We start from the raw sequence: 26,416 nt of genomic DNA on the forward strand, positions 1-26,416 counted from the left end.
TAAAATAAGGAGCGTACCGCTTGTGACAAAGAGACAAAGACAAAAAATGCCATCAACTTGTGTTCATGAGCTGCTGTGTTTCTAATTAGGGACAGACACCAAATTTGCATTTTATCTTGATTGAAACAGAATGAAAACCGAAAAAATAAAGGCAGCCGATGTTAAACTGTTTTCCCTGTTTAATTCAAGGAGTAACCTTACAGCATTCAAAATAGCTGGTTTTTTTTTTCTTCTGTTTTTAAGATCTCAGCTTCGTCGGAGTGATTTCCATTTAAAACACAGAGGACCTTCAAGTTGGGGGAGAGAAGGAATAAGGTCACCTGCCAGGCAGCAGCTGGATGGCACAGAGCAGGGGTACAACAGCAGCCCCGGCAGCTTGCAAAATAAATTAGTAAGGCATCCATAAACAAGCCAGAGGCTGAGGGAAACCCATGCCTGAAACCAAGGGAAGCAGCAAGAGCGATGGCCATCGCTCCTCGCGCCGGCCCTGCCTTCAGCGGTGGCTGGCTGGGAAGGATGCTCCGCGCAGCTCAGCACAGTCACCCAGCACCAAATTCTCTTAAAATGCAGCAAAATAGAAATCAAGCTAGCGGGACGCATCAGCTGCCATCTGACAGAAGGAACCAATTTCATTTCCTTCTGCCACAGTGACTCTGGTGACTCATACGATAGAGACCTGCAGATAGCACCTCGGAGAAGGACACGCGCTAGCGTGCTCTCTTTTCTCTCCTTCCCTTCTCTCGTTGCTCTCACCCCCCCCCACTGGCACGCCAGAAACCATGGAAGAAAACCAGCACGCAGCATCTGGGGGCCATCCACACCTCTCTTGGAGCTGAGCATCACGTTTCTCCCCACTGGACAAGACTCTCCAGAAGCCAACAGCAATTTCAGTGTGTCCCACACCCTTCTAGCTGAGAGCCACAGTTGTTGGTTGAAGGAGCATGGAAAAAGGCACCAACGTTGAATCAGGACAGGATCTGCCCCAACTCTGCTGTAAGGCTTCATCCCTGCTCCTTTGTTCGTACCCCCAAGAGCACCCTTGTTTTTCTTTTCTGTCCTGTGACCAAAGGATGTCAAAAGACCACATAACCTGTCTGGGAAGATCAGAATCAGGCTTTTAACACCCGGAAGACATAAGACACCTTTCACACACCACCATCAGTTACGGTTTCTTGATGGGTGGCCCAAGACTGCAGCAGGGCCTTGCTTTGCTGACATGGAGAGAAGTCCCTGCGGCAATCTCAGCCTCAGAGGCGCGAGGGAGACGCGTACAGCAATGAATAAAGGCAGAGAGATTCTGTTTGCAAACCGAAATGCTTCCCACAGGTATCACTGTATACATTGCACCTTCGCCACCCGCAGCTAGGAAAAGATGCTACGCCCACCGATTCCACTTTCAAGCTTAACGAGTCCTGGCAGCAACCCTGACAGCTCAGCATGACTGCTACTTGTGAAGACTGTCTGCACCTTCTTACCCCTCCCGCTATCCTGCCAACAAAGCAACAACGACTCTTAGCATCATGGTTTATTCCCCCTCCATATGTACAATTAAGTGTATGCATGACCATTAAAAATAAGGCTACTTATATCATGGCTCTGAAACACATTACAAACCAACTCCATCCCCTCTCTTATTACAAACATTCAAAATGCTTGGCTTCCATGGTGTGCAGAGAGGGACAAATGCAACCAGACCACAGGGGCGATTAAGTGGTGCAGGGCTTTGGTAACTGCATCTAGAAGCTTCCTCCACTAGCTGAGATAGTCAAACGCAGCCAGGTCAGTCAGGGGGGAGATCGTTATCCCACGATGTCTTGGTGAGGTCAGTCCAAGTCCCAGGCAACTGCAGGTCACCTCATCTCAGCACGTTGCTGGTGGCAGGCAGCAGAGAGGCCCAGGCTCGCATGGACAGAAGGACAACTTACTCCTCTCCTTTGGAGCTGCCCCTTTGGGTCGAGGCAGGGGCATAAGGAGAGGAGCAAGCCCTTCTCTTCTTGATGACCAGAGGACTTCAGTCTCCAGAGGTGTCAACCTGGGTGACATTTCTCAACATTTAATGCATCTAAAAAGAAAAAAAATAAATCAAAGGAACAACTGAACCATATCGTTATGAGATCTCAAAGCAGATTGCTTGCATGTCCAGGTAAGGCTTAGAGACTTTCTTTTTCCAATGGGGATGAAGGAACAGTCCAGATGAAAGTAACCAGAGATGTGCAACTAAGGACAGCCCTGTGTGGTCCTGTAAGCTCCCTTCCCAAGTAAATCTGTTCCCATATGCAACAAGAGAGAATCTTCCAGCTTCAGCTTGTGGCTCAATAAATTTTATTATTCCTTTTTGTTTTTATTTAAAAGAATTTGTTTTCCTATCATAAAAATTAGACAACCATACCACCACCAGCAGCAGCAGCAAAGTCTGTGGAGTTAATGTTGATGGCAGACAGTTCACTGGTGTTTCCAGTGTCTCAAAATGTCCTAGAAAGTCCATAAATGGAAAAAAACCCAAACATGATGGTTTTGGGGAGGAACATCAAGGTGGTTTCGGTTTCTTGTTCTGCTGAGGATCCCAGATGAATACTGTAGCATATCAGCAGGACCAAGTACCTCATGCCTTGAGAGAAAACCCTTCATACCAGCTCCAGTACCTGATAAGACATTTAGAATAGCAATTTGTGACATTCATTATCTCCTACATCAGCATATAGATCACTAGGACAGGACTGACTCTTCCGTCTCCACCCCTTACCCTTTATTCACCGAGCGTGCAATAATATCACGCAAACGGGATAAGCACTTGGCAAGGATCCCGATTTTGGTGTCTGCTCGCGCTAGGATAAATTACGGCATGAAGCAAAACCACCCACAGTTGTCTCATTTCCACTCATCCCAATCAACCAGCTCTTGGAAATCTTGTAATAGAGATCAGAGATTTTGCCCTCTCGGCCCTCCGTGCTCACATTTCCCTTGTCCGCGCTAAGATGGTGCGTCAGCCTCTGAAGGCATGGTCTAGAGATGGCAGAAGAAAAGTAACTGCGAGGGCTGTCACCTGCAGAGCAATTTGCACAGCCCGTATTAACCGGGGGTGGTTTTACTGGGGAAAGCTCGAGGGCTTGGCATCTGCCCCCAGATTGGAGTGGATTTGCGCAAACCCAGTCCTCTCCCAGACCATCCCACCTTTCCCCTGCGTGCTACCAAAGGCAAATGGAAATACCAGAGTTCTGACAGCCCTGGCTGTTTGCGCATTTCTCTGTCTACCTTCTCTCATTAACAAGCAAAGTGCATGAGCAAAACCTCTCCTCTCTAATCACTCTCCTGTTGCTGCTGGATTCACTTCAAGATATCAAAAGCGTCTGTGCATTTTGCCCATTTTACTAAGAAGGAAGTGACCAAAGTAATGAGCAACCAATTCCACAGCCCGCTAAATAAATGGCCTACGAACAAGAGGTTACAGCATCACACGCTGTCAGAGCAGGAGTAACCAGGCCACTCGTGGCCTAAAAAGGAAGAAAAAAAAAAAATCTTGACACAGGCCATTTGGGTCTCCCCCCACTCCTGCTTTTTTTGTGATTTTTCCAGGACCATTCAGACCAGCAACTCTGGTCTGGCTCCAGAGAGCTGCTATCGTCACAGGGATGCGAGGGGAAATCAGGATGAGGACCTCAGCTTCATAAGAGTGACAATCCAGTGTGCAACTTTGCAAACAGCAAGTAAACCCCTTCATCAGCAACTACAGCCCAGGGCTCTGGGCTACAAGCTTGTGGCGTTAACAGCCAAGCCTCAAAAGCATGGTGGAGGTCAACGCTGCTGTGTACAATTTGGGATGGCATCAGACCTGGGGTTCTCCGGAGCATCAGGTACTGGTTTGGATACTGGTTTTGCTTGGCTGTCTGACAGACGCATAAAAGGAGGACAAAGTCTTTTCCATATTACTTGACATTTCATGGGTAGAAATACATTGAACAGACACTCTGGAAGACTTCTAATTCGAGTGCTGAAAACCTAGCAAAATGCTGGCTTCTCGGTGCACGGGGAAGGCTGTTGCTTTCACAAAACCCTGCACTGGCAGCTGCTGTCTGTTACAGCCAGTCTGGGCACCAGGAGTAAGCAAAGTGAGGGAGCATCCCTGCTCTTTTTAAACATTGCTCCAGCCGGCTGCACATCAGGAGCTCAGCTTTCAGCTCTGCTGCACCCCGTGTCGGCGGCAGCAGCCAGAGGACGGGCTCTGGTTAAGGCCGGCCAGTTAACGTGCAGCCTCTGCTGCCACAAGAACCAGCACGAGCCTGGGGAGATGCTTCTGCCAGACCCTCCGTGCTACCAGGACCCCAAGGAGCAGCGGAGGCACGGCGGGTGCTGGACGGCCGCCAGCAGCTTTTCTACACCTTGCTTTAACTGGGTTTCATTGCTGGTGTGCTGTCTGCTTGCTCCGCCATGTGCCAGAGGCAAATACATCATTTCAATTACAAAATTCTACAGTTGGGATGACCTCCTCTAATGGTTTCTCCTGGCTGTACGGTTTCTCTGACCTTGCTCTTTACTAACGACAGATTCAAGCGTTTAAAGAGGAGATGCATGAAATAACTTACCTTAATTGTACCCTGACTGTTAGCAGCAATCAGCACGTTGGACTCCTGGAAAAAAAGAAGAGGCACTATCAAAATCTGCCATTGTTTTTTTTTATTCTTTTTTGGAAGAAGCCCCAGAGAGGCAGCAGTTGTTTTTATCTTAAACATTAGAAGTGTATCTAATTTCAAAGGGACTTAACTCTTCCCATTTCCACGATGCTTTCGAGGCTAAAAGTCTTTATAAAAGTTATATTACCTTAAAGAATTAGAAAGCAATAATCCTTAGTGCTTGTACAGAGCTTTAAATCTCCAAAGCAATTTACAAACATGAATTAATCCTCACAGTCTCCCTGTGAAGTGGGCAAATAATAATAATCATTTTCATCTTTTGGCAGCATATGGACAAAGGTCTCCAGCGCCCTAACTAAACTGACTAATCACCATGACAAAACCTTTCCATCTCTGAGGCCACGCAACCTCTCCCATAGCCACAGACAAGTCAAACAAAGAGGAGAAGAAATCGGAGAGCAATAGCAGACACCCCCAGTTTGGAAGGGAAGATAAACAGAGAGGGCTCCAGCCTTCAGAAAGGCAGCATCTATTTACCTCCTGCCAATTGACGGAGTTGCCTTTGGAGATATCCTCATTGTCTGCAAATTAGTGGTCTGCAGCGTCAGCCAGGCAACCCCAGGCAAAAACCGGGGGAGACAGCCTCTGCTCTTCAGACCGCATTCCTGATGCGACACCCTCCCAAACCAAAATCGTTCCGACAGGGGGAAATCCAAAGGAATGATATAGTCCCAATAAACCTAAAGCATGTAAGCGCTGGGGCGTCGGCAACAGCCCTGGAGATGCCGAGGTTGAACCACCGCTCCCAGACCGGTGTCCCGCATCTGTCCTTGTGCCAGCAGTTGTAACGTATGCTGCCAAAGCGCCCGCCGCAAACTGTTTTCTCCAAAGGCAGCTGATATCTTTTCTCAGACACATTTCTCCATTTCTCTCACTGCTGCTATCCATCCCCAGACAAACTTGCCGTAATTATTGCATCGCTTAACGCATGCATTTTTAATAAACTCAGTGACTAGAATACGCCCCGCTCCAAAGGCAGCGGAAAGCCAGCCCCGACCCAGCCCCAACAGGGTCGCAAGCTGCCTTGCCACGAGGTTCGGGACTTTGCACAGCCACCAGCTTCAGAGCAAAGGGAGAAAAACCCTTTTCAATGCAAAAGGCCGCTTATCAGGCAAGAGTAGCCTTGTGGCGGACCACTGGGCTAACTGTTATAGACAGATTTGTTCACCCCGGTACAATCACTAGGGGATTAGTTAAGACTCCTGATATTATCTCACCAATGATCCTCCAAGTCAACTCCTGAAAAGAAAGTATATCCTCAAAGGAAGCATATACTCCAATTTCCATTAATTTGGTGGCTAAGAGAGTCTAATCCCGTGAACCATTCAGCTTCTGGTTAACAGCATTAGAATCAAAACCCACCGGGGGGAATGCAGATATAAATGTGATTCGGGACTAAAACAGGGACTGGGATGCCAGATAGGATTTTGTAGGCAAGGGAGAGACACTAGCAGCTATCTAGTGTGCAGTGCAAGAGACTTGAACTCCTGAGTACAGATGATCCAGGGTTTGAATGATTCCTGTTTGCACTGTGAGTGATTGGTAATTCATCCTGCTGCTGCAGTCTGCTGGGGTACCACTGTAAATGAACTCTGGTTCAATGAACAGTTTTACCTGCTAAATAAAATAAAAACGCCAGAGGGTAATATACTCTCACTCCCTTGTTCTTCAGAAGCCACTGGTTTTTTTTTTTTTTTCAGCAGGGTTTGAGCTAATCACCACTCTGCTGCTTTTACCCACAACCATGAGATGCAAACAGGAGCAGACAGCAGCAAAATTAGCACCAAACCTGTCATCGAACAAACAGTGACTTGCTTGTTAAGGCACTCTAGCACTGCTTCCCCAGGAACACAGCTAAGTAACTTGTTTTTAATCCTCTAAAGAAACAATTCTCCTCCTTTTGTGTTGCCTGTAAAACAGACAATATATTCAGCACGTTAAACACCTAAGCAAGCTGTGAAGTTGCTTAGATCTGTAGGTTTGTAACTCGCAACAGCTGTGAGCATGTTGAACCAATCTTTTTGCCAGGACACACCTGATGGAGTTACCACGTCCTCAGAAGACAACCACCATGACCACTTAACTGGCAGAATACGCGTTTCCCCTACCGCACCACTATGAGCATCTGTATCTCTCAAGCATGAAAAACAGGGTATCACCATCCACTGTGGTTGCATGTTCTACTTTACTGTAATCACTTGGTGGTTCTGTGCAGGGCAAGAAGGTTGAAAGGCTGGCCTTCCCCATCCCTCCCAAATTTGTTGTCTGCAGGAGCCAGAAACTCCGAAAACAGAGGCAGGGGGTATGTTGGAGATCCACCCCGGCTGAATAATCCTGCTCTGAAGAAATCCACTTTTGAAATGACTCTTCTATGCATGCACCTCCTGCTATAGGTGGTAAGTAGCTGTAGCCCTTCTTAACAGGAGAGGCAGAAGGTGCCAGCTGCCCTTGCTAAAACAAGATTGAAGAAAAAAAAATGAACATACAACAAAATTCAAGCGTCAAGGGTTTACTGCCTGGCAAGCAACAGCATTTTGTTCCATGTGGCTGCTAATCTCAAGTATTACTGCACTCCGGTGGAAAGCCACCGACTGTGTAACCTGATGAAATGTGGCAACCTCTTCTCTGCACATCAAGGCAGATAAGGAGCGATCGGTGGAGACGTGGCGCAATGCACTCGGGTCCCCTGCGATGAGATAATGTGGCATCTCAACAAGCCAGGGACAGCCATAAAATTGACAGGAGACAGCTTAAGAGTTTTCGTCCTGTTAAGTCAACAGAAAGAGCAAGGCTCTGGCGATGTCAAAAGTATGCATCTTCTTGTCTCTTGGCATTACATATGAATACAGAAAGATTAATTGACAAATGTAGGTGCTTCTCAGGACTCAGTCAAGATTAACAGGGTGTGCAGGTCCAGAACAGCTCTAAGATGCTCCAGGGCTGAAGTCCTCTGCTAAGACTTATGAACAACCTTCCACACATGCCAACTTTTTCCTCGACTGCAGAGACAGTATTATGTGAAGTCTGAAGGACAGTTCCTTGATGTTGGGAAGGACTTGACTCCACCACAAATCTTTGTTATTGCCCACGGACTGGATGCATATCCACACGGAGGTAGGCATTATGCAAGATGAAGTCGCAAATTGGTCCTGAGAACAAAGACAGACCAGAGAGCAGCACCTCTGACCTGAACCTGACACATCTCTGTTCTCCTGGATGTGGCACTGGATGAACACAACTGGTCTACCCACAGAACCTTAGGAGCATTTGCCCTTGGGATTTGAGGGGACTTCCATTGATTGTGCCAAAAAAAAGAAATTTCTGCAGCACATTCTTGATGGCAAAGAAAAACAAAATCAAATTTAGGACCTTCCTGAGTAGATGAGATACCTGCTACATTCATCATTTGAAGGAATTATTCACCTGGTGACAGCTGGATTTTGAAGCACACTGATTTCCTTCCCTCCTATACGAGCCCTGTATTTGGATGGCCCTGGGGAAGCAATTTGTATAGGGAAGGAAGGGAGGAGAAGGAAAGTCTGGCTGACTGCTGGTATTCGTGCAAGAGCGGTCGGCATTAAGAGAATCCGAAATGCTCTGGATGTTTTGCAAAGCTTGAAGAAACTCAGCTGAACAACTGAAAATTGACAGAGCTGCTTCAGTGCGATAGGGAGTAAAAATCAGCTGAGGTTGTAGCTCTTCCACTCTTTCTTTACATCTTCGTGCAAGAAAACATTGGGGGGGGATGGACAGCTGTTAAAACAGCACACACATCTCCTTGGAGGGACACACACTGATAATATCCAAGTGGACTCAACTCCACGGAGCAAGTGAAAGCTCCAGACAGACCCTCTAGCTAAGCTGTAAACTCATCCTCTCAGTAACTGCAAGGCTCCTCTCTGTCATCCCTCTTCACTAATAAAGAGCCATGGTGGATGCCCGCCTGCAGCCGCAGTGCTCCAGGAGTTAAGCACCCCTCTCGCCAGCGGGCTCGTGCAAAATCATGGGTATTTTATCGTCTTTCTTTCCTGACACAAAATAGAGAGCCTGTCCCAAAGGGGCTCAAAATAGGCAAGATGAGCACAAATCACTCACATCTTTTTTTTTTCCTTTAATATAATCCTTTGCGAGACCATTGCTCCTCTGTTATCCCATATATATCAATCCTTAAAGAAGCTCACACTGAAGAAAAAGCTGGAGCATGGTCTACACAAGAGGAGGAGCCCAGATGCCGACTTTGAAACATCTCGGTCCCCCTGTTAGGAATGGAACTGTGAATCAGAACATTTATGCGTGAACATAACTTACACTTTTATACTTTGTAAACGTGGTAGTTTTGCAAAAGCTAGTCTTACCAGTCTAGAACACAGTCAGAGTACTTGAAGGCTGGGAACTGCAGTGGGTAGCTAACCACGGCTTTGACCACGTAAGCCAACACATAAAAGATGCCGCAGCACTTCTCCGTGCCATTAGCCTGACAAAACTAACCTTGAAATAAACTCAACTGACTGTGTTTCTGTCACAGCCCACGCTAAGGAAGGAGGAAAGTTTGGCTAAATGAGAAATGGTACAACGTGGACTTATTTCTTACTTTTACGCTCTCCCCTACTTTTTACAGATACCAGCAATATAACACAATGGGCTGAAGAAGTTGTTCCTTAGGAGGATTACTAAGATGCAAGATGCGTCTCTTCAAATTGTATGTGCACATGTTCATGCGATGGAAATCCTATTTGGGACTTTCACGGTATTACAAATAATTACAGGCCATGAAGTTTGTGCCTGTTATCTCCCCTTTTCTGCGCAAATAAAGCACATTTCGCCTCAAACTTGCAGCACAGTCGTCATTGAGGTAAGCGTGAATTTTCTGGATTTTCAGCTAGGTTTGTTCTACGGATTCACAGTTAGGATTCTTAAAGATCTTCTTTTAAATTAACAACTTCTCACCTTCCCACCCCAGTAGACGTTTTTGCTAACAAATGGCTGGTTCGTCAGCAATTCTCTTTCAAGCAGACAGACTCACTGCCAAGTAACCCTGAACACTTACTCAAAGGAACTGGAGCCTAATTAAGCAAAGTTGTTGATACAATAGGAAAATATACAGGGTGAGAAAGCTTGTATTCAAATCGCCATTGTCTTATGTTATTTATAGGCAGAATAAAAGTATATAGTTGAACTAAATCTAGTGCTGTCTGTACTGAAAGCCCTTTCAGCAAAGCTACTTGGTCCTTACTGAAGATGGCAACTATTACTTAGGTGCTGGCTTTTAGGACTGAAGCTGCAGACCATCTGCAAAACATACTTCATCAAAACTTTTCCCATTGACATAGCGCACGAAGCTTTTTCGTGTATCAAGATGTGTGAAAGCGGTTCCCCAACAGACCACCACTGCTTGACTGCTCTTCATCTTGTAATTAGCAGATTCTAATGGCTTTTCACTCTAAATCCCCCGGGGATCAGGTTATTTTCTTGTTGGATGACTCAAGACAGCTTTTATTTTTGAAAGAAAATTACAAATTCTAGCCTAGGAAACACAATGAACCTCCAGTGTGCAAAAATCAAGAGGTTTTTAAAAGCTAAACTGCTAGATTAGATCTCCTCCCAGTAGGATAATGTGTTGCATGCGGAATTTTATTTTATTTTTTTCCTTTGTTGCGATACAACTGTTATCGATGAAGGGGTGCATGGTGGGATGCTTAAAGAGTGGTGCACAACCCACTATCTCCCTGTGTGCCAGAATTTCCTTTATATAGCATTACACTCACCTAACATTAATCCCTTCTGAACGATTTTAAGGGAATATTATCTACACAGTGAACATCAGGCCCAACCAGAAATTAATTACTCCTTTAAACCAAGTACTTCTTTAAAGAACAAGGTCTTACACACAAAAGATGTCATACCAAGACATTTCAGGAGCAGCAACACCCAACTCTTTTGGTTTTAAACCTGGAACAGAACACGCATGCCTAAACTGTGTCTTTTAATCCTTAGAAACTACATTTTTATCTCATTCTGAAGGTAATTCCTTTGTACACACAGAGATAAAGCCTCCTTAGGCTTATCTGGGCCAAAAAAGAAGCAACAACTCAATATATCTGAAAAAAGGTCTCGTCTGTGCTTCTTTCTAGCTGCAGCTGCAAATACACAATCTTTTGGGTTTTTAAGTTTATAAATGCTACACAATTACACCCGCACAGCGTAATGAAGATGTTTTCTTAACACATTAACCCACAGATTTAGAGATGACGGCACTCCTTTGGCTTGCTTTCTATAGAAAGACTTGCCCGCAATCATATGCACACACGTATAGCTTCTTCTCACACAGGAATTCATGGACACAGTATAAAGGGGGAAAAAGCTTTCAAACAAATTAGTGTTTTCATCATCCTACATCATGCAGAGTTTGCAGCTTCTGCACAAAATGAAGCACGTCTTGCTAGGAAACGTGCACAGGTAGAAATTCAATATCTCCTTGAATCCCTCCCCTCGTTTTTCTGCAATTCCAGACTTTAACCTCTGTACCAGAGATGCTTTTATCAAGTTTTCTAACACTTCCACATCTGGTATTTTCTAACCGCGACTCTCAATACATGAATATGTCCCTCTTTCCTGCACCCTGAAGAAGCAGTCTTCTCATTTTTGGATTTTACACTTAATGCATTTTTCTACTCCTATTCAGACCAAACTCTGCACAAGAAGATACTGTATAACTGGAAGCTTATTTGCTATCATATACACCCAGGTCTCTGTATTCACAGCACATGGGTGCTCAGAGGAAAGCAGCCCAAGGCTTGCTCCAATGACACACTCAAATAAGTAATAAGCTATCTCTCAGCCAAGTGAGAAATCACTTTTTCTTAGCATGACCTTTCCTTTCAGAATGTAGCTCTCAAGAAAACAAGATCAACAAGGCAACTGAAGACCAGGCTAGAAGAAAATAGAAGTACGCACGTGTACGGTGCTGCACATGGACAGGCACAGATTTGCTCGTTTCTACGCCCTCTTCTGAATTCAAGACGGAAACGGAGGCCAGCGAGACTGATGAGAAGAGGGCAAAGCAAGCTCTGCAAAGGCAGGAGAGCCAGCCAGCACAGCTCACCCCAGGAACTGTCGATACATTACAGGTGACCGCCTCTGTAATTTAGTTGTTCTGGAACAAAACTGGTTTTGATGAGCGCCTAATTTATTTAGAACTCAAGACGAGAATAACTCGTCAGACACTTATTATTCTGCATCTACTGCAAAGCGAAGTACGCAGCTGTAACAGCTGTTGCACGTTCCCCATCAGGCAAGGTAGGAAGACATATGTTAAAACCACATTACGTTGGCATTAACCCCTCTTCCCCAAAGTGCAAGTCTTCTCCTCCTCTATATGCGGGAATATTGAGCTCCACTGCCCATCTATCTGTGACAAGGTCTCTAAAGCTACTTGTCCCTATGGTTGTATATCCTGGGATTTCAGACGCTCCCCATAAACAATATGCTCAAGGCCTTGAACAAAGCAGCAGCAGTGTATAAATATAGCTTGCAATAAGCCTACAAAAAATGTATACATAAACATGCAACACATTAGCATTAATATTGCAAAACCACAGGAAATGGCTAGGCATTCGTTTAGTGAAAACAGCTTTTAGCATCTATTCTCTTAATACTTAAAGCTCCCAAATATTTGTTTGGCAATTCCACATAATGCAATGCTGTACGTGGCTTGACAACTGCACAGTCCAAGACCTGCATTCCTACTGCCGATACATTTTCCTCCTTTCTCTTCTACTGTTTGTTGCAATCAGTCATTACATCATGCTGGAGGTGATGAATTTAATCTCTCCCCAGCCAAGGTCATGCTGCCCTGCCCATCAGTGCTGTATGTGGCAAAACCAAGCCCCAGGGTGCTATCATTACTATCGCTATCGCTGTTGCTTATGCCTCCCTTCCAAACCCTCATCAGAAACAAAATGTGCGATCTGAAGAAAAGGCCACCAATCTGCATGAGAGTATTCAGAAACATGACCTAAATCTGGTAGTTTTAGATTTTGATTTTGTGCAGACCAATGGCAAACCATCAGGGATCGGAGCCGTAAACAGCAATCAGTAGAACATGAAAAGCCTTTTCAGTCCAAGCTACCCCGAATGAGACAGACAAACAGTCCACCCTACAAGCACAGCCTACCACGGCTGCTACACAGCCCAGGCCTGAAGCACCGCGAGGACCACCACTCCCAGCTGCTGCACTGGGAAGGAATGGATGGTGGTGGGAAACTCCTGAGAGATGCTAAAAGACACCCCTTCCCGTGCCTCCCAGCTCCTCAGTCCTCTTTAATTTACAAAATACTCCTTGCCCTACTGTGAAGGGCAAACTCCAATTTGTTTCAGCCTGCTTCAGGTTTACTTGGTTCTCTTATACCTCTTTCACACTCATGATGTGTTTCTCCCATCCCTCTTACCTTCTCTATTCTTCTTCCTTCTCCTTTTTGCCAAGTCAGTGCTTTCTCTTCCAGCTCAACTGTATCCAGCACTCCTCAGCTGCTCAGTTCCCTCTTTTCAAGTCTTCTTCACACTTGAATCAGCAATTCCCTAGTTTGTGCAAGAACGCTTTCATCTTTCCCAGCCCATCTGTCCCATATCCTTCGGGGCTTTTGTATTTGTGAGATCATTGTCCCTTGCATGGCATCTCTCATCAAAACCCTACTTTCAGCACTTTGTTCTCGAGTTTCAGCTGCCTCTTCCACAGCACCCTGTACATCTTCCTAGCTCTTTCTCCCTCCCCTTATGAAGCCACCTTTGAAAATCCTGCTTACAGAACAGTTTCCTTTTCTTTCCAACCCTGTTCCAACACGCTAGCACCAACACCAATGTGCACATTTTTCTTGGGTTCAGAAAGGGAATAGATGATGGTTAACCTTCCTCTGTGGTCCCAGTATCCAATCAACCAGCTGTATCTGGTCCCACAGGCATTCTCTTCTTAGCTCTGTACCTCTAGGTCCCTGAACTCATTACTGCACTAGGATGACATATCTGTTCCTCTGATCCCTGCCTGGACTGTCAACTACAGCTCGTTCCCACATCCACCTCAGAAACATCTGCCTAGGTAAAAACCAGAGGATAGAAGAATATAAGGGGGCAGAAGCCTTATGGTTATAGACTGAAACACCATGTTATTTTGTGGGAACAAACTGCTGCTGGGCCAGGAGCTTTCAACAGGAGAAGGTGGTCCATGTCAGCAGCCTTGCAGCTGCACACAAGCCCCAGATATCCTTTCTTTCATGCTTTTTCCTGATACACAAGAGCTAATACCGCACGTCAGCTGCCATGCTGAACTGGAGCATGCTCCTCCAAAGGTTTCCAAGTTGGGCCAAGAGGGATCACTGCTAGATGACACATCTCCTGTGCTCTATGAAGCTCAGCGCACTGTTGATGCTGCCAGTGGCTTCCCTGGGCCAGGCATTGGAGTTTGGATCCTGTTATTAAATCAGTCCCCACATAGCAATACCACGAAACAAGCCGTTAGCTGGTCCAGCTCCTGCTTTCCCTTCCTCTCCCAGTGCCATTAGTTTCAGTCTCTAAATAGCTGAATGATACAGGCTTAAAACTGACCCAACCACCTTGACGTTAATATTTTAAATTATTAAGTCTTAGTTCTCTAATGCCAATAAATCATTTATATGTGCACATTTAATTAACAATCCAATCAGTAAAAACAACTTAGCATTCGCACAGCACATTTTATCAGAGGAACCAAAGACACATTACAACATTAATTAAGTGTAACAAATGCCCTGGTGAGGTAGCTAAGTATTATCCTACTTTGACATGTGGGGAAACCGAGGCAACACACTCGGTGGATTTGCCCAAGGTTAATCCAGATGTTCACAATGAGGCACTGTAGAGAAAAAGCAGGGAGAAATACCGCTGAGATTTAACTCTGCTAATAAGCATTCCTTTTCTGAACTGCAGTATTTACTTATTTGCTGATGAGAAATCTGTTCCAGCTGTGTTCCTCTCCCAAACAGACTAGGGGCACAAAACCACTGCTATCAAGCATGCTTATCAACCCTAAACTGCAACAACTTGCCAGGTGAGGCTGAACACACCGGGTCCAACATGATGCCCAGCCAAGGGTTTTGAAGAATATTTAATGACCCTTCCCACCCACAGTTCACACCTACGCACACATCTAAGCTCATGGGACACAGGACGCTTACCTAGCAGTCATAGGTCCTAAACCTACATCAGTGTCTGGTATCTCCCAAGCGCTCCAACAACTCATCCAACCCTTGGGGAGTTTCACACCAGGTTCCCATGTCAGGAGCACGGGAGAAGAGCAAGAAATTCCTGAATGACACTGATTCTGCTCACAACACTGAACAGTTATGAATCTTGGAAAATATCAAGTGTCCCAATATCCTCACTCTTCTACAAACTTTTAGTTTAACCAGCCTTTCAGACCATGCAGAGCCTGTCCTGCCATCTCCTCCTCCCTTCCCACAGCCAGGAGATGATCCTCGCAGTGGTCCCAGACAATGGTGGCACCTGCACAACTGTGGCAGCTCTGTTTGAGGACATGCCCTCAACGTAAAGTTCTAGATCCACCAGTTTCATTTGCTTCCCCCATTTGGTACCGAAAAACATCCGTTCTTGGGACTGAGGCTACAGCTGACAGCCAAATTGATTTGCCCAAAGTATTAGGGATGGTTTTTTTGATAGTACCTGGCAGCCATCTAGAATTCAGTCCAACGGCCCATACTGGGGCAAGTCCAGCCTTGTTTTTTCCAAAAATCATGAATTCTGCTCTGTATGCAAATTACATGCTGTGGAGATGCTTCAGGTTTCCCAATTACCATATGACGAAATGTTTCAGACCCACACGATGCCTACTGTCAGTCCCTTCAACCCAAGTGTGTGCCTCTCAGCAAAGCTGGATGGATTTTCAGAAGTTCTCACTGAAACCAGGAGGAGCTCATCTCCTCAACATCTTTGGCAACTGGATCTCTGATGAAGGGACCCAAGTATCGATATGAAGTCTGTCTCATGATGGCAAGATGCAGAGCCTTCCTTCTCCAAGCAGAATGACGTACAGAGTGTTGCTTACATGAGAGTAAAGTCACCAGTTCCTGCATGGCTCCCAGTCTGAGACAGGGTGTGCAGAAGATTAAATAACACAGAATTCACCTAATTAAAGCAAGAGAGAGAAAGGCTTGACTAATATTAAGGTATTAAAGCTACCATAGGCTTAAGAGAGGGTGGATAAAGCCCCGAACTAACCTCTGGAGAAAGAGGTCTTGCAGCCATGTAACTGGTGGGAACATGTGCTGGCCAGTGCAAGTGGGACAGGCTGGAAAGAAAAACCTTACTAAACCCCCCACATGACACCGTCCCCTCAAAGTAAAAGTGGAAGAACAATTAATGCATTACAACCAGAGATGGTGGCAATCGATTCAGGAGAATGGGTTAGTCATAGGAGATGTCAGGAATGATGAAGGGAGCTAAGCCGAGTCAGGCTGGCTGGGTCAGCAAGAGGGGAACACTTTGGCAGGAACTCAGGAAATGGCTGATGGACTGAGGAAATCAATTTTATTTAAAACTGATAGTGGATTCATACTCTGCTACTGTTCGTTTTATACTGTTTGGCTGTCAACTCTTTGGGGCAGGAAGCTGTCACTTGCTGTCTGCTTGGACAATACCTAGTAAATTGGATCTCCTGCCGATTATAGCTTCTTTGCACCGTCCTAATGAAATCACCTCCACCTCTAAGACCGGCCTGACACAGAGATGCAAAAAAGGGTCACGTTAAATCAACGTGCATTCTGACATTTAATTCATATGCTTTAACTGTAACAACATCCCTTGAACATACCCATCCGTTTTCAAGCGGGATCCCACCAGCAAACCAAACCCAAACCCTGATACTACAGTATCGCAAACCAAGCAACTTTGAAAGTTCTGGACATACGTTAAAATCCTGACCATTTTGTTAACAGGTCTTGCAATAGCATTGCAGGGGGACTTGAGTGCTCAATATCTGTGAAATACATTAACTATTCTGAATGTTTTTTCATGCCAGCTGGAAAAGGATGATGATTTCACTGCATCTGCAAGCCTTCTAATTGTGTTACTGGACGGGCCAGAAGCCTGGCAGCCATGGAAATCAAAGCCTTCATTTCTCTTTAACCCAGGAATAGTATATTTAATAGCAACAGGAACAGAGTCACGGGTCTAAGTGTCAGCACTGAGGCTGCTGTCCGTGGGGGTGTGGGGGGGGAAGCGACAGCATGCGTAAGACGCTGCATCTCCAGCAGCAGGGAGAGCGGGGGATTACACATCTGCGTGGCAAGCAGAGCTACATCAAAGGGAGGGGAAGTGAGGCACAGCGGGAGGGCAAAAATATCTCATCCCTGGAGGCTGCTTCCACCCAAAGGGGCGCAGCTGCTTGGTGGTGAGAACAGAAGAGGGAAGGGTACCTGCCTGCAAGGTGGCCCAGCTTGTAGCTGCATAAGCCACTACAGGAAATATATATATTTCTTGTATTTTCTATATGACACGTATATGTTTGCCACAGAAGTGGAATCACCTGGACCTGGTGAGATAAAAGAAGGGACAAATTGTTTCTTGCAGAAAAAAATCAAGGCATAAACATTAACATCAGCATGCGTATAAGCTTCATGAAATTATACCTATACTAATGCTATTTACAACACACACCTATCTGGGAAAGAGGATTTTGATTTAAGGAATGGAAGTTTAATTAAGCTAAAACAAAAGTTTCAATTAATCTCGAAAAAATTCACAACCTGCTGCTCTCCTTCAATATCCAATTCAGCTAATGTTATAACAGGATCAAGCGCAGCACTATGTACCTGAAACCTCCCGCAATGCAGACAAGGCTGGGCAAGCTGTACCAAACCACGTGGCCTTCTCTAGTCTTGAGAAATAGGAAGCTTTCTCTCCTTAGAATACTGTTTCAAAAATGCCCCGAGTGCAGTGGGCAAATATTTTCACTAGCCAGGGCATGCAGGAAAATTATTAAGGAGAAAAAATGTTGGTTGATAAACTTGAGATTGGCAATGAAAAATGGCTAGAGCCTACACCTGCAGGCAGCAGATTCTGATGACATCCAAAACTGCGTTTAATGTCACAAGCACTAGTTTACTCTTGAGTAGTAACTAGGTAAGATTCCAGTTATACTTAAATCTTCTCCCTGCACATATTCAAGACATAAGGTTGTGTTAAAAAAGTTTACTGTCTTCTGTTCTTGTGGTACAGGGCAGGCACAGGGAAGGATGGGGCAGCGGAGCTGGGCATCCTCCCCCAGCCAGCAGAACCATCTCCTCTTCACCTATAGCCAAGAACGGGGTCGGAGGTGGCCTGGCTCACGGGCAGCGTGGTCTCCGTAAATCCTTATCGTTACGGCAAAAGGGAGCTGAACTGGACTTTGAGCTGGGTCATGTCTGCAAGGCTGTCGGGAAGAAAGCGATCTTTTGTTTGTAAACTGAAAGACATGCTGGAATCCCTGAAAGAAGATACATTGAAGCCCACGTGCCATTTTTGCAGGTCAGTTTTCAAAGTAAGGCCACGCTGCAAAATATCAGCTTTGATTACCAAATTGTATGGCTGGTATTGAAAAAGGCAGTACAGTAAATTGAATTTTAATAAGATCTGACTGTACATAAAAGGTGAAGAACTTCATTAACAAAACCATACAGAGTACAGATGATACATATGAGGTTGCTTCCCTAATATCCTACTACTGATGCTTTCTCCATTGTATTTATCTGGGAGGAGAAGGGAGTGGGAAGAGAAGACAGCTATGCCTTAGGTATTAAGAATGATGAGAGCACAGCTTTATAACTTTAGTACAATAAATGCAAAGCGTAACATCTTCTCTACTTTGTTCTGCAGAATGAACTATTCAAAAGATAATAATGAACTTTGCATCATCTGAAGGACTCCATTGTGCTCTGCTGCCTGCTTCCCTGATCGCATCCATCTAAAACACTCCCGAATCCGGAAGGATGAGTGAAACCAGCAACAAAAATGCACCTGAGAAATCAGAAATCACTGGGTCATTCAGCTGTTGAAAAGCATTTTAGATTTAAAACCAAAGGATGTTAAAAACAAAACAAAACAAAACGAAAACCAAAACCACCCCACCAAGAACTGAGATTAAAGTCAGAAGCAAAACATAGGATGTCTTTAGACAAGTTAATTGATTGGGGGGGGGCGATCCAAACTCGACACACAATTCTTACAACTAGAGAGAAATTCCCTATTCTTTCATTCACCTTCCACTTTCCCTCTCCTCGACTTGCTCATTTACCTCCCTGCAACTTACCCTCCCCTAAGGACCACCAGGAGGTAGACCCTGAATTCTAATTGCTCTTGCTATTCTACTAAATCCCATGGATTTACATGCACAAAATTAGCAGGACTCGCCTATCAGGCATTCTTCACAATAGCAGATGAGAAGACACCTGAAGCTCTAGATGGGCTTTCTTTTGTTTATGGCCTTTAAATAATTCAGAGAGAGGAGCTGTCAAGCTGAATCTGCAAAGCTCCCTTGACTTTGGACTTACACTATTAGACTGCCTGCCTATTGTTTATAAAGACAAAAGGGAAAATGTTACGGGATCATATGTCTGCATGGGAGGGGAGTCAAGGACTAGAAGAACAAGGGCTGTCAGGACAGAAGTCATAAAAAACAGATGGGAAAGCAAAAGTACGCAATAGGTGAAATACAGATGTACCAGCAAAGCAGCAAGAGCAAGTTGCCAGTTTGGTCGTGCTATAAACAAACAGTGCTAGCAGTTTCTTGCGTAATATGATGTCATTCTTTAAAAAGGAAAACCCCAAATGCAAATGGTAACTTTAATTAGCAATTAAAAGCACAACTTCCCAGCTATACAGCTGCAGCCACCCCTCCCAGATCTGTCTCACTTCTGCCAACCAGTGACAGTCATCAGGCAGTGGGCCAGCACTTAATAATCATCCCAAACCTCAGAGAGCAATTTCATCCTTTCTCCCTTTTTTTCTGGGCTCTTTAGGCAGAGAAAGATTTACTAGGTCCTGTCTGGGGACACCAGCAAACCACAGGCAATGGCCCCTGGCATCCCGGGGAGCTCACACACTCCAAGGTGCCTTTTAGATTTTTTTTTTTTTTTTAAAACCAACTCTGGGACATGAACGGCTTTGATGGGGTTTTGCACAGTCATTTTCAATCAAAGCTGCAAACCTGGCTTACAGCAAATGGCTGTTTCTTGAAGCAGCAAGAAGAACTGAGAGGGAAGGGGAACCTCAGGACGTGCGGCCCTGCTCCACCCACGCACATCTCTCCAGCCAGAACGTAATCACCTCTGCAGCCAGTTTGCTAAACCTAATGAGGACTTTAAATAAAAAAAAAGGGCATTTTAATACAAAAACCAATAACTATGATTACAAGTCTTGCTTTAAGCTACCGAGCTGGATTAACTCTTGGCAATTATACTCAGCTCTGGATGCTGCAGACAAAACCCTGCCCAAGGGCTGTCCCCACGTGGTGGGACATCGCAGCTGGGCAGCAGAGTCACTGCTGAGGACGCTGCAGGAGCTGTCTCAGCACATTACGGGATAATACACATGTATGGAGGGGAACGATCTGGTTTAGTTGGCTCTCCTAAAGCAGACAGAGACCTCCACTTTGGTCTAGGAAGACTGCAACGGTGGACAAAACATATTTCTTTTGCCCACGACTGGTTCCAGCAGCTTCCAGTCCTACAAAATTTCATGATTAGAACAGCCTTTTATTACACTGTCTTTTATCCTGGGCTTCTGACTGTATCAAATCCTAAATGAAACGTGATGTAACGCATGCAAATAAGCTGAAGAAAAGAGGATTCAAATAATAGGAAAATATCATTAAGTGGGAAAGTTTAACTCAGAAGGTCAAAGTCATTCAAGCCAGAAGGAAGAGATGCTGCACAGGGCATGCGTGCATGCCCAACGGCCTTAAACACGGCACTGACGGCTCCTTTCTTACTCGCCCGGTGACTGCCAGCTAACAGCAGGGCCTGAAGCTGTAGTGCCATTAATAAGTCCCTAAGTCTCCTGGCCTTGAATACGCTCCTAAACTCCAGGGAACAGCCTTGAACACACTCCTAAACTCCAGGGAACAGCTTGCCAACGGTGCGCTGCCTGCCAGCATCCCTACAGCAAGGCCATTAAACAGCAAGCTGCTTTTTCTTCCTTTTTTTATTTTAAACATAGTACATGCATCTGAAAGAAGTATTGCCAGCTCCCAAACGTTACCAATCACAGCCTGCTCTCAGGTAGGAGTCCTGAAATTAATTGAAGGGCTGTCAAGCTCACACATCACAGCCTGGAAATCCTTGAATTAGTTGCTTCCCCCCACGCTCTCTCTTTGGCACTCCGAAAGGGTGAAAACCAGATGACATCCTTACTCCATTCTAGGCTGTAACTGGATATTTAGGACAACCTGATGGCTCTACACGCTTCCCACTGGAAAACAGGAGATTAAAAAAAGGCATTAATTCTTAAAAGCACCTTCTTGTTGTTGGCATTACTGCCCTGGCAGTGCGCAGTCGGGGCTGGTGGCAGCAAGAGGAGCGGTGGATCATGCCGCGGCTCTGCCGGACACACTGCCCGACAGGCTCAGGTAGCCGGAGTCCTCCTCTGGGTTCCCAAAAAGGACACAAAGCTGCATTAAGGTACTTAATTTTCTTAATTTCCACTCCACAAACCCAGCAGCAGCTCAGTTAATGGCAGACCTTTAAGCCTCAGAGGCTTTTGCAGGTGGAGCAAGCCCTTTTTCTTACTGCACACCAAAATAATTTCTAGCTAATATACTACACAGATTTAACCCATTCCATAGAACACCTCCTAACAACTTTATTCCAAAAAAACTAGAAAACATTTTACTTTCTAATGAGCAAACAAATGAGGAAAAAGCATCCTTCTTCATAGGATGTACTCACAAGCAGCTCTCACACGCTTGTGGTTTCTCAGCACTGCAAGACCAAAAAAGGCTTTCAATAAAGTGAGATCTGGGTAATGTTCTACATCAGTGTTTAAGGACAATTCAATCATCTTTGCTCTGGATTAAAGTCTTGTTCCCGATTAATCTTAACAGAGCAATGAATAGGAAATCCACGTCCCAGGAAGTAGGAAAGATTTTATCTTTAAACCCAATTCACAAGTAAAATCATCTCTCTTACAATGGATAATTCTGCTACTGTTCAAGTTATTTTCACACAGTGGGTATAAAAAAAAATTATCTCTAGATATCTCAAATTGAAATGACTGTTTTTAATGCTCCCTGTCATTTTGAATGCATGCAAAGACTAACAATACTGTATCAAAAAGAGGAGCTCAATAATCAAGAAATCCATTAAGCTACCAGCGACACTAATAGCAAAAAGGAAGTTTAAAAAGACTCAAGTATATAAAGAAAAAAAATCATGTAATTTTCCTAGTGGGATTATAGGAGTGAACAAAACCCCTTGTGTTGCGACACAGTACCTCTGATTTTGTAATATCCTTCAGCTACATAAATATTAGAATACAAACCCGAGCTCCACTGACAAAGGGTGAGGGAAGACAAACAAACACTTCTGGTGTTTGATTTTTTTAGCTAATCTGCTTCATCCTCCCTCGATTTTAGATATTCTTTCCGAAGAGATGCTGCTGTTGACTCACTCCTCAACAGACACCACGGTGCTGGAGCTGGACCACACAACAGGTACCCCCTGCTCTCCTCTCAGCCTGATGATGCCTCAAACATTTCGGAGCAGAGATGGTGAGAAATACAGGACACAGTACAGCGGATATAGGAAAATAAAAACAACTGTCCTCTGCCAGGACTCAACGTGACTTATTTCTTGTCACAGCAAACTTAGCATACTGCTACAATTACCAGCAGAAAAGCTCCCGTGAAGAGTTCATGATCATCTACTGCCCTAGCTATAGCTTCCAAGGAAGATGTAAATGATAGCATAAAGAAATGGCCTCCAAAAAAAAGCCAGGCACACGGCACACATACAGTTTGTCTGGATAAGGAGAGACAGAGACGATGGGGCTTGGCGTGCATTGCATTCATTACTTCATTAACTTTGATTTGTAGTGAGCTGGGCTCAAATTCCATATTCGTATGTTATCCAAAATTAATACAGAAGCCCCAACCTGGCTGAGAATCCGCTCGTCTGCATCATAAACCCACCTCAAACCTGCTTGCAAAGGAAAACAATGGAAACGTCAAAAATCTGTACAAAAATGAGTTTTCACAGCTCTCCTCCCCACTGCAGAATGGGTAATTCCCAGGTTCACAATGAATAGCAAAAGCCAAAGATGTAGTGGCTGTGGTGGGCTTACGAGGAGGAGACTGTTCTTATCCACACCTGCATGTTCAGACAGCTCTGCTCTTGGGGGAAAACCAAGGAGCCTTACGACGGGAAGAAGAGGGATGGCTGCAGAGGATGGCCAAGAGACACGGAGAGGGTCTGAATTTGCATTCAAGGATACACTGGGAAAGCAGCAGCCAAATTGCATCCCTTCACCCTGTAACCGTACATCTATCCAAACATTTACCTAAAAGAAATCTCTAAAGCAGTATTTTTCTTATATAAACATCTGAGCATCAGCAGAGTGATTTTTCACAGCGTGGATCTCTGCTTACTTTTGGCAAGGTAAATACATATATTCTTAAGTTTTGAAACAAAGAAAACTCACAAGTTCCCAGTGCAGGCTGCTACCTGCTATAACACTAGAAGAAAAGTTTCACAACCTGCTAACTCCTGTTTTACTTCAGATTTTCATGCATTTCCCAACAATTTAAATTTCTTCTTTTGCATTGTCAAACCAAGCATGAACCTAATGAAAACAGAAAGCCGACAGTGAGATGAATCCTTTTGTACTAAATAAGGACATTTGTATTTCACTTCCAGCTCATTTTCTGTCCTTTTTTTTTTTTATACTCCTGCTGGCCCAAATTTATCTTTTCAAATGCTGGAGCTAACATGCAAGTTGTGAAGCAAGGCACATACAGAAGCACTATTAACCTCCTATTTTAATCAAGGAAATTTCACTCTAAACAAGTCAAGTCTTCCCCCAAGCACATACTCCCCAGGCTAGACAGGCTTGCCATTATTTGGTGGTCGGAAGAAACTTGGCCAGAGCAGTCTGCTTTGTAGAAAGCCTTTCTTGGAAGAAAAAGGCAACAAGGTCTCAACTGATCAACCTAGAAACTAGGAAGAAAAAAATCACGTATGCCTGATTTAGACTTGGAGAGTTGGTTAGGATGCTGAGCCTCTGCCAGCGCAGGTAGTGAGGAGGGATGCAGCTTCTCCTCCTGCTGCTGCAGTTAATTTATGTGCTATCTGCAGATTACAGGTAAAAGGAACTTTTTTTTTATTTAATGATCTGAACCGATCTTTCTTCCCAGTATATGTAATATTGCTTATCTTCCTTCCAGTATCTCTCATTATTGTAAGTAAATGGGAAACAATGCACTCTCATCTGCCAGCTCCCCAGCTATACCTCTTGCTTAACTTAATATTCACTTCAGACATACTAAAGTAAAACCAGAGAATCCAGTAGTGCACGAAACAGCTCACTTCTCTCCAGCTTTAGCAACCAGATAAGAGTTTCGGAAGTGATTATGATATACAATAACATATAAGAGATGTAATTGTTTGAAGCAGCGCTTCCCTTGCAGAATTCAGAACACCTTGTGCAAGGGTGAATGCAACTCCATTCAACCCGAATTTAACAGTATCATTTCTGTCTAAAAGGTATTCATTAAGTTACTAAACATAATTTTCCTGCCATACTGGCTTTCCCTTCCTTAGAAAGGACCAATTATTATAATTCTGTGTGTATCCTATATAAAATAATTATATATCCTAATTACATGTCCAGGTAGTTTCAATTCAGACACGAGATTGCTTTCAAAGGAGCGACCGTGCACATAGCTAGCTCATCTAGCATTAGCTAGAATTAGATCAGCACCAAAAGGAAAGTAAGTCTTATTTAAATAGGTTAAAAGGATACAAATCCTTGTTGCTGTTGGAAAACGAGTCTGAGCAGTTGTTTTTACAAGGAATGTTATAAAGGCCTTAATTCTTGCTCTACCAATGTGCAACGCAATTGGCATTAAGCTGGTCACAAGTTACTGGGTTTCAAAATGCTTTGGGGTTTTATTACTGGTAACAGAAGGGCAGAAAGCATATGAAAACCTTCAGAACAGTTGCCCAAAGCCAAGCAGTAACTACATTAATGCAGAGACCTACATAAAGTAAAGCTTTTGCAGAGAAAACCACCTGTGCATAAATGCTTCTACTTCCATTTCACCCAGAGGTTAAATTATCTGATAAAAATCTTGTGCTGGAAAGAAAAAAATCAGTTCATACTTTTTCCACTTCATTTAGTATCTGTAAAACATTAAATCCTGCCATTAAAATTGCTTAATTAGGAGCGCTAGAGCGAAAGGTTGATGCAGCCCATGAGCTGTGACTACTGAATGGTGGTGGTCTGGCAGGACTTGCCATCAGTAGATGCACTGAGGAATGGAGGGGGCGGCGGGGGGGAACCAAAGACAATATTGCGAGGACTGTAATTGAAGCAGTGTCACTTGGTAGAGGGAATGAGGTTATAAACCCACCTTCAAACAGCAGCGACAGCAGACCACCAGCAGCGAGGGTTTCAAACACCCTCGTTGTGGGAATTCTGCTGCTGCATTGAAGCCGACTTCAAAGGCGGTGGTTAGCCCAATGCCAATGGCTTTTCAAAACCTACTTCACTTCACTCTCTCCCGCTTTGCTCCTGAAGGTCTGAAACCAGAGTCCTCCTTTAGCACTAAGTGTTGAGAAACGCAGCTTTACCCCTGCAGCTCCTATCTGAAATGACCCCCTTCATCTGCTTCATAAAACACCGAATACTGCCCGACTTCCTGAGATGAGCTCTCAGCATTCAGACCTCGTCTCATTGGCACTTTGTGCCAACCAGAGACTTCAGCAGATAGATGGCACTTAAAAGAAAAAAGCCAGCATGAACCTAGCAGTGGAAAGGATAGCAAAGGCTGCTCACGTAGGAGATGCTCTGACTCGGAGGGGACCAGCTGTGGCTGGAGCTTGAGATCAGGCAATAGATGCTGGCTCAGTATCTGCAAAACTTCCCTGGCTCCTACAATGACTTACTGCTTTCAGGGGGCTCTGCTCCAGGACACTACACATAATAAACATTATAAAAACCCCAGAAAATACTAGGGATGAGCTTTCCTACCCAAAGGCTAAGAGTTGTGGGGGAAGAGAGAGAGCACGCCTGCTACCTCTAATCCCCAGGGCAAGAGAGGGTGAAATGCCCGCGAGACAAAGGCGTAACACTAAGAACAAGCATGGGAAGAGAGGAGCTTACAACTCACAATAAGCAGGTTTTCAGGCATCATCTGGGAAAAAAAAAAAACCAAACAAACCTTATAACAGGCTAATCAATTATTTAATCAGCATCTCTAGAACCCAGAAGGATATGTATCGGAGTTCAGACCAAGTAGCCCTGCAGAGATTGGGTGCAAAGGGAAAACAGTTGTACAATTATTTAATTCTAAAAGCAAATGCTCTCTGAATACGAATCTGCTCTTTTTCTCTCTCCACCCCAATATATAACATAAGGGTGACCCTGAGTATCACCCTAATACAAATAATTTTCTATTTAGTTGTACTGTTTGGGACACAGCTTATACAAAG

General features: G+C 44.5%; 1 protein-coding gene across 1 annotated transcript in view; it reads right to left on the reverse strand.

The window, feature by feature from the left end:
* Positions 1 to 2,511: 2,511 nt before the first annotated feature.
* The window catches only part of LOC104072830 (E3 ubiquitin-protein ligase RFWD2), a gene marked incomplete at its 5' end in the record, with an annotated part of 73,749 nt that continues 49,844 nt past the window's right edge, over positions 2,512 to 26,416 (reverse strand). The window contains 2 exons of the mRNA XM_009572417.1: positions 2,512 to 2,642; positions 4,581 to 4,625. Of these exons, the coding sequence (XP_009570712.1) occupies positions 2,625 to 2,642; positions 4,581 to 4,625 (63 nt within the window). The remainder of the gene's footprint in view (positions 2,643 to 4,580; positions 4,626 to 26,416) is intronic.

Source organism: Fulmarus glacialis, unplaced genomic scaffold, assembly GCF_000690835.1.
Source record: "Fulmarus glacialis isolate BGI_N327 unplaced genomic scaffold, ASM69083v1 scaffold7732, whole genome shotgun sequence".
Lineage (NCBI taxonomy): Eukaryota > Metazoa > Chordata > Aves > Procellariiformes > Procellariidae > Fulmarus > Fulmarus glacialis.